The following is an 8,525-nucleotide window of genomic DNA, read 5'->3' as shown; positions in this document are numbered from 1 at the left end:
GTACCGTTTGGGTCTCCTTATACCAGTTTCTCCTTAGCTCAAACTCCTGGGAGCAGACCGTTCATCTTTTAAGCCTCCTGAGGACAAGGGCTGTGCCTGAATTCCTCACTCATTTATTTACTCATTCCACAAACTGTTTTGAGCTCCTATTGGGGTCCACAGACTGTCCTATGCTCTGGTGATGAAGAGTGGACTAGACAATGCCTCAGTCCTCATGGAACTTGCACTTGGGCTGAGTTTCAGTATATCCTCTGTGCCCAGGCTATAAGTACTTGCTGCACCATTGGAAACCATAGCCTAGCTACTGGGGAGCCCTCGATGAAGGAATTCACTAAGGTTAGGCATTTTTTTTTTTTTTTTTCAGATCTTACATTATTGTCTCTTTATCTTATGATGTCCTCTTACTTCTTAGACCATCTCCCTACTTTTTAATAGTCCTATTGGAATATTGTACTTTCCTTAAATATACCATATACTGTTTTGCTCTCATATGTCCTGTCCCGACACCTGAGATTCTCTTTTCCTTTCTCTTCCTGTGGATAACTTGCTCCTACTTGTCTTCCAGGTGTTACCTTAGGACTGACCTCTCTAGGGAGCTTTCTATCTGGATGAGGTACATTCCTTTACGCTCTCCTGGCACCTGGACACATCTGTTATGGTGCATATTATGCAGTTTTTCAGTATTAGTAGAGACCATAGCCATAAACACAGGTCGAATGCATATTTTGGGTAAGGCACTCTTCTAAGAGCTTTGTAATGAATCACTCAAACTTCACGGTAACTTTATGAGATAGGTGCTATTTTAATCCTTATTTATTAATAAGGAAATTGAGACAGAGTGGTCACGTCATCAACCAGGGTTGCTCAGCTTCTAAGTGGTAGAGCTCATATTTTAACTCAGGCAGGCAGGTGGGCTGGGCACCCTGGGCCATTAACTAATACCTTCAGCTGCAGCTGTGGCCTGTGAGTCTGTCTGTGCCTCCCACTGTACTGTAGGCTGTGTGAAGACAGGAACAGTCACTACTGCTTTTGTAGACCACCCTGGCACAGGGTTTGGCAGGCAGCACATGATCAGCTATTAACTATTTAGTGAATGAATGAAACCCAACTGAGAGATTGTTCAGTGTCAAAAAGTTGCTTTTCCTTTTGCCAATGGGGCACCCTCTTCCCCATTCTACCCCTGCCTCCCTGGGCTCCCTCCTTAACATGCACAAAAGTTCTCTGCTCTGGCTGGAAGGGAGCACATCACTAGCCACCAGAGCAAGGATCTCAGCACTTTTGTTTTTTTCCCTATGGCTCTGGGTTTCCTCGCAAGGCTGGTTTCTGGAGAACTGGACTTGGCACCTGACTAGAGTCAAATGCAGCAGGTGTGAGTGCTGAGGGGTGGGCAGGGAGGGTTTCACTGGGCGCTGTCTACCCAGGGGACCAAGGTGGGCCTTTCAGGGAATGGGGGTGGGCTGAGCTGGCAGTGGACAGAAACTCTGGCCTGGCAGTCACTAATCCTGATTCTGGTCAATAGAGGTCATTGTGGTGGTATCTGAGGGTGGGAATTGGCAGAGGCAGCAGGTCCTGCTGGTTCTGCCATCAGTACCTGAACCAACAGGGCATGAAGATTAAAACTGGGGGACAATTAATCAGTAATGAGGTCCCAGTTGGGAGCTGGAGACCTTTGTGAGTCATTTGACTTCATTCCATTTGGGTGACAGACCACATTTGTGTTGCTGCTCAGCGGTCAGGCAGCACTAGTCATAGAGTGGACCGTTTGTGGACATCCTCACGGGTGAAGATAAACCTGCCAAGGGATCCCTGCAATACCAGTTGTGGTGGTAGAAGTGCAGGATCTGGAACAGGTGGGAGCTAGATAAAACTTCTGACTGTCACATAACTCTTGGAATCCGTGTCTCAGCCACAAATGTGGAATAATATGTCCACTCGAGAGGCGATCGTCATAATTTTGAGAAGTGCCTAGCTGAATGCCTGTCACCTAACTGCTCAGCAAATATTGGTTTCCTGTTATTTCTCCCATCTACTTTTACATTTAAACATAGTGCTTAGAGATGAGAGCTCAATAAATGTTACTGAATGAGTGAAAGAAGGGTGGGCTAGTGCTGGAAATGAGTTTTTAACAGAATGAGAGAAGCGCTGGCTTCCTGCTTGCATGTCATACCAATTCTAACTTCAGTTCCTTACCTCTGTCTGACCTAATGAAGAGTTTGTTGTATCATGCTTTCTTGGCTGGGTGAGCTGCTTTAAAACTGCTTGCATGTCACTTATTCTGAGCAACCTTTCACCACTCATTGAGTAGCTGTTTCCTCCTCTGTCCTATATCTGCTCTTCATTCCTATCTTATTGGGTTGTAAATGTTTACAATGCACATGTTGCTCCTATGTAACTGTCATCTCTTACAGCCAGGGTAAGTGGTTATGCATTTCAGGAACTCCAGCCCTTACCTGGGGCCTGGCTGCCCGACACATCCCAGGAGATCTGTGAGCCCTCTTGCTGGTGAGTGGAGGGGTCATGTTTGGGACCTGTCTTCCCATCAGTACCTCCCATCTATGTATATAATATGAGATGGGGATGGTGGGCAAGAACTTCTACCAAACTGTGTGGCTCTATCATTTGTGAATAGTGTGAATTTTGTCATCTTTTTCCTTAATTGTAATAGTAGTCACAAGCTGCTTTAATGATGTGTTGGTCAGTGAGGAAACACATTTACCCTATATTGTAAGATTATAATGGAGCTGAAACATTCCTATTTCCCAGCATCATTGTAGCTGTCCCACATTGTAGATGTCCTAATGTCCTTGTGCAATGCTGTTGCAAACAGACCTGTTTAGACAAGCAGACACTTCCATTGCATCACTTCCATTGCATCACAGTTCTCTGTGGTCTTCATGGGAACATGCTGTACGGGTGCATGGTCTGGGAGCAACTGGCTTCACCATGTAGCCTGGATGTGCAGTAGGTGTACCAGCCAGGTTTGTGCAAGCACACGCTATCATGCTACCTAATGACAAAACTGCATAATGATGAATTTCTCAGTGTGTCCCTGTTGGATTTATGACTGTATCTGCATCCATAGTTTGTCTGTTAGACCCAGTTTTTAGCAGCTCTGGCTTTAGAGTCAGATACCTTGAATTGGAGTCCTGGTTCCATTGCTTACTAGCTGTGTTGACACTTGTTTATTTGCAAAGTGGGGATAATAATAATGTGAGCCATGTTGACACTTGTTTATTTGCAAAGTGGGGATAATAATGTCATTATGAGTTAAGAAGAAGAGAAAAAGAGAGGTGGTATACAGAAAGCACTAGTACAGGCACAGTACAGGCCTATAATCCCAGGGACTCTGGAGGCTGAGGCAGGAAGATTGCAAATTCAAGGTCAGCCTCAGTAACTTACTTAGACCCTGGGGTGGGGCTCAGTGGCAGAGCACATCTGGATTCAATCCCCAGTACTGGAGAGGGTGGGGAGTGCTGCTGTAGTAGCAGGAGCCAGACCTTAAGGAATCAAGAAGTAGACCAGTCCCTGCTGCCTGTCTCCCTGTGTATCCCACTGCTAATGCTGGCTAGCGTCTTCCTCACTTCTTCTAACCTATCTTCTTTCTCCTGATGAGAAAGCAGACATATCCTGTCAAAAGTTCAGCTTTATGAATTGCTTGTTTTAAAAATGTTAGGAACGGAATGCTGCTTTAGGTAGATTTTAATAAAAGTCCACGAGGGCGCCTCATTTTCCTTCACTCAGTTGGCACCCTCTAGTTATCACCTGGTGGCACTCCCAGTATAAAATAAAGCAGAGTCCTTAGAACCAAGGAAACTGTTAGAAAGGTGGCAAATCAGCCTTCAAGTAGTTTTTAGTGTCATCTGGAAGGGAGACCGACTTCCATGGGCTGCTAATTAAGAAACTTTACTGGGGAGAAGCAGCTCACAAATGTTAAGTTCCTAGCTCAGCACCTGGCACAGAGCAGGCAGCCGGTGAGGGATGGTGGTTGTTGCTGCCGAGGGCTCTCTCCTGGGCTGCCCCTTCCTGTCCTGTCTTCCTGGCTGTTGGCCCTGGGGCATCCTAGGTGTGCATTGGTGTGTGTGATGGAGGCTTTCCTCTAATCGCCCGCATATCCTCCCCATTCCTGAATTTCAGGTTGTTTATCCATATGCTGAGCTGTTGGACCAGTGGAGGGGTCTTTATCTGGAGCCCACACATAAACTGAAGGGGGCCCTTGAGCCCCTTAAACAATGGCCAAAATTGTTCATCTGCGTGTTCTTGGGAGTACCATTGACTCCAGTGAACTGTGAACTGTGGAGACGCTCCAGTGTCTCCCGAGGTCCGAGAGTTGTCAGACTGGTTATTCAGGCACTGAAGTTTGATAAACATGGTTCACAAAATGATTTTCTCCTCCAAACATGGGGACATGTTTTTTATATGAATGGTTATGTGGTTGACGTTAGAAGGAAATACTGGCACGTAAGAACTGACGTTGCATGAACATTATTTAGAAGAGGCTAAGACTTGCTTTTGAGGAAATGTGAATTAAGTCCATACTAAATGAGCAATAGTCCAAGGGTGGGTCAATGCTTAATTTGAGAAACAGTGATTGGTGCAACCCCTGCACCTGGCCCAGAGAAGCAGAGACCAAGAAGTGGAGAAAAGGCCATGGAGGAAGTGGATGGGCCAGGACCCAGGGATCCACTCGTCACAATTGTCGGTGACTTAGAGAAGTTTCCCACTGCCTCTGGTCTCCTCCAAGAACATTCTTCCCACTAAGCCATTGTCCCTGCAATGGTTTCTGCCTCAGATGCCCAGGAAGTGACGTTATTGCAGGGAACATGGGAAATCTGGGAAAATCCCATCTCCATCCTCATGTGTCCTCAACGTGGAAGCACTTGTTCAAGTTTTAATGTTCCTGAAATTGGGCTGCACCTTACAAATGGTTATTAATTAAAGTAGAAAGTTATTTCCTTGCCCAGAAAAAGCGGTTATGAAATGGGTAGTAGCTTAGAATTAAGACAATATGATTCCCTCACTAATTTCTCTCCTCTAAAGCAAATTATATTTGAAAGTTGGGACTTCTAAGTCAATTCACAAACTGAAAGAAAATTTCTCTTGCAGTGAAAAACTCTCACACTAGCTCTCACCCACAAAATAGAAGTTAGGAGAGGTGAGTCACCAGGACAGATTAGGAGACAGGAACCCAGATGCTGCTTTCTAGACACCATCTGCTCACTCCCTCAGCCTCCTATCCAAATTTATAAATCCTAAAATTCATTTAGGTCCATCTTAGAGGTCTGCCATACAGAAACTTCTGGAAGTGGCTTTCAAAAAAGTTCTAAGTCTGACTTCTCAAGTGAAGGGAAGGATGAACCAGCCTCCCCTTTCCAGAGGACCTCCTCTGCTTTCACGTCACAGCTTCTTGATTCCTCCATATCCCACTCTTGTAGGAAGATAACACTCGGGACTACTTTTCCAGATGGTGAGCTTGAAGTGGGCTAAGGCACGCCATCAGACTTGACAAATCAGCATCTTTAGTGGCCATTTTTGTTTTAGGTACAGTGGAGATTTATGGGTGGTGATTTCTGGTTTCCAAAACCAGGAGGAAGGGAGGGGGCTGTGGAGGAGACAAACCCACCCCAAACAGACCAGCCTTTCTCAGGGAACCAGGGTGGGGCCACTGCTTCCAACCTACCGCTTCATTTAGAAGACCAGATACTAAGCAACCGGGACGCGGCCTTTAGAAGTCAATGGGATAAATAAGCTGGAAAAGGCTGAAGGGAAAGAGCCAGTGAATGTGTAAGTAAAGTATTATATGAAGTCATTGGAAAGGACAAAAAGAAAGAGAAACAAAGCAGCAGCTGGATCTGGCCCTGCACGGCCTTGCCAAGCAAACTCTAAGAAGCACTGTGTAGAAAGTGTTCTTTATGTGCCCTGAAGCATTCATGGTGTTTCCTGGTTGGATTCTCAGGCTGTTTCTATGGTGCTTACAAAAAGAGGTATAGAGGTGGTACAGTGTCCCTTCCCTTCTCATTCTGCATCCTCTTCTCAGCCTCATGAAATAAATCTCTGGAGCAAATGAAATTGTTAAAAAGAGGTGATGGATGGGAAGAGGAGATTCTGACTAGTTCAGATGTTGCACAAAACAAAGAGAGTGTCTCTAAGAGTAAACGGTGTTTATTTTTTTTTTTTTTCAATCAAATGGAATTGCTTAATTAAAAAAAAAAACTTATCTCTTTTCTCCTTAAATACTACAGACAACCTCATTTTATCGCAGCAGACACCTAGAAACAAAACACTGGACCCACCAGAGAAAACTGGGCAATAAAAGCATCAGAATTCAAGTCAACTATGGAAGAATTACTGTTAGCTGGCAGCTCTCAGCTCTAAACAGAAGTGGCCCACGCCTATTGGGTTTGACAAGTTTCTCAGAACTGGGGAGTTGGGAAAGTTGGACTCTTTTTAAATTCCAATTGTTTTATGCATAGGGAAATTAAAGTCAATGCATCAAATGAAGACCCAAAGAAACATTTAAAAACTTGTTGGACTAGTATTCAGTATGTGAGATTAAGTAATAACTTGTCCTCCTAGTTAACCTTGTCCTGGAATATATATAGGTTATTTGTAGCCGCCACTGCTATAATATTTTCTGAAGGATGCCAAGCTGTATGCAAGATCTTTTTGCTAAAGTCCAGACTGTCGACACTGATTTCGTCTTTTCTCCGCTTGCCCCCCACACACACTTTTCGGGGCTTGAGGATAGCCCGGGGTTTGCTGTTCTCCCTCGAGGCCTCAAGGGTCACATCACGCTTGGTGTTTCGGTCAAACATCCTGAAGAAGTTGTTGTAGGAGCCTGTCATGATGACACTGCCAGACAGAGAGGAAAGAGGGAGAGACTGAGCATTGTAGGGAAAGGCAGTAACCTGTTCCAGTTGTCTTTCTGAAGCAAATGATAGCACATCATGGCCAATGGCACTGTAGGTTGTATTAAAGAAAGAGCGAGAAAAAGGATCTTGATTGTGACCACGGACTTCCTTTTGAATCACTAATGGTGATAACTCTTCTTCTTATGCACTTTTGTTCTATGTATTTTGGTTCTTTGGTTTACTAAATGAGTGCAGTCATTATGATCCCAGCCCTATCTATCTTCTATCAGGATTATGAGACTCAAAAAAGGTGTGTAAGGCGAAATACATTTTTTTTTTTTTAATTAGTTTTTGGGTACTGGGAATTGACCTCAGGGGCACTTGACCACTAAGCCACATCCCCAGCCCTATTTTGGAATCTTATTTAGAGACAGGGTCTCACTGAGTTGCTTAGTTCCTAACTTTTGCTGAGGCTGGCTTTCAACTCGTTATCCTCCTGCCTCAGCCTCCTGAGCTGCTATGATTATAGGCATGCGCCAGTGCCCCCAGCTAGAAACACTTTTGAAAACAACAAATTGTTGTACTTACTTAAAGCACAACTGCCATTGGGCTATTCCCCAGACCGTTTGACCTATAGGGCTTCATTACATCAATCTGGTTAGAAAAATGCGGAGAGGCAGTGCAGCGACCATAGGGTGGCCTCTCCCCTTCTGAGAACCAGATCTAAATTCAGTCTTGTTTTAGAAAACTTTACAAAATGGATGTCATCATAGTCTTATTCAGGAAGAGAGGAAACAAGTTCAAGTTTTAAAAGAATTTGGGATGGAAAAATACGATTTTGGAACAGCTGGTCAGATGCGCTTTTACATTTGTACAAGGGTTCTCTGTTCTTGGGGACATCTACAATCGACCAGAAGAGCAGAGTGCCTAACGCCTTCCAGTAGCAGGGTGTAGAATCTTAAAGAATCTTAAATGATGACTTTTTAGACTTTTCAGGCAAGGCCAGGGAGAGACTGAAAGTGCTCAGTCACCGTCTGGGTGTGGCACCCAGAGAGGCTGGTGTGAACTGGCTTCAGGACAAGGACAGCCCAGTCTTATCTGTTGTTTTTTTTGGGTATGATTTGGGCAGTGTACATAGCTGAAATGAAAAGCTAACAAGACTGGCCACTGGCCACAGCGAGGTGGGGGGTAGTTTGTCAGCTGTACAAATTAAAGGTTGAATTTTGTTCTTCTGGCCTAAAAAACTGATGCTGTGAATGGTTTCTCTCTGTGCTAGAGTGAACTGCTGCAACCTTGTCGAGCAGGGTGCGGGGGTTCTGCCTCTACCTCCACCATCTCATTTCAGCTTCCATGAGCCCATGAGAGGGAGTCATGGAGAAGTTAGTAATTTGCACAGTCACAGTCCTAATAGGTGACAAGGTCAGGCCTCAGACCTGCATGTACCAGTCGGTCTCCAGGGTACAAGCATTCAGCCACTCAGCCTCGCTGCTTCTTAGGCACATCAATGTTCACTTCCCCATCACGACCAGACAGGTTTTTAAACAAGTCAGAGAAAGTCTTTGGAAACAGTCTTAATCTTATCTGAACCCCAAACAAAATTTCCCAGTTGTGATGTTATGGAAAGAATGTTGCTTTTAGAATTCCAATTCAAAACTTCTTTACTTTGGTATTTACTAT

General features: G+C 44.7%; 1 protein-coding gene and 1 long non-coding RNA gene across 11 annotated transcripts in view; one reads left to right on the top strand and one right to left on the bottom strand.

Moving 5' to 3' along the window:
- Positions 1–1,723: 1,723 nt before the first annotated feature.
- LOC306664102 overlaps positions 1,724–8,525 on the top strand; it is a 28,130-nt gene continuing 21,328 nt past the window's right edge. For both annotated transcript variants that reach the window (XR_013764645.1, XR_013764646.1), the window contains exons 1-2: positions 1,724–1,850; positions 2,409–2,502. This is a non-coding gene — a long non-coding RNA (uncharacterized lncRNA). The remainder of the gene's footprint in view (positions 1,851–2,408; positions 2,503–8,525) is intronic.
- Positions 6,142–8,525, bottom strand: part of PPP2R2B (protein phosphatase 2 regulatory subunit Bbeta) — a 465,343-nt gene continuing 462,959 nt past the window's right edge. For all 9 annotated transcript variants that reach the window (XM_079144770.1, XM_079144771.1, XM_079144776.1 and 6 more), the window contains one exon: positions 6,142–6,849. In XM_079144770.1, coding sequence (XP_079000896.1) covers positions 6,570–6,849 — 280 coding nt within the window. In that variant the 3' untranslated portion in view covers positions 6,142–6,569. The remainder of the gene's footprint in view (positions 6,850–8,525) is intronic.

Source organism: Sciurus vulgaris (assembly GCF_902686455.1).
Source record: "Sciurus vulgaris genome assembly, chromosome: 6".
NCBI classification, from domain to species: domain Eukaryota; kingdom Metazoa; phylum Chordata; class Mammalia; order Rodentia; family Sciuridae; genus Sciurus; species Sciurus vulgaris.
The sequence above is the reverse complement of the archived record's forward strand: the minus strand, read 5'-3'. Positions and strand labels throughout refer to the sequence as shown.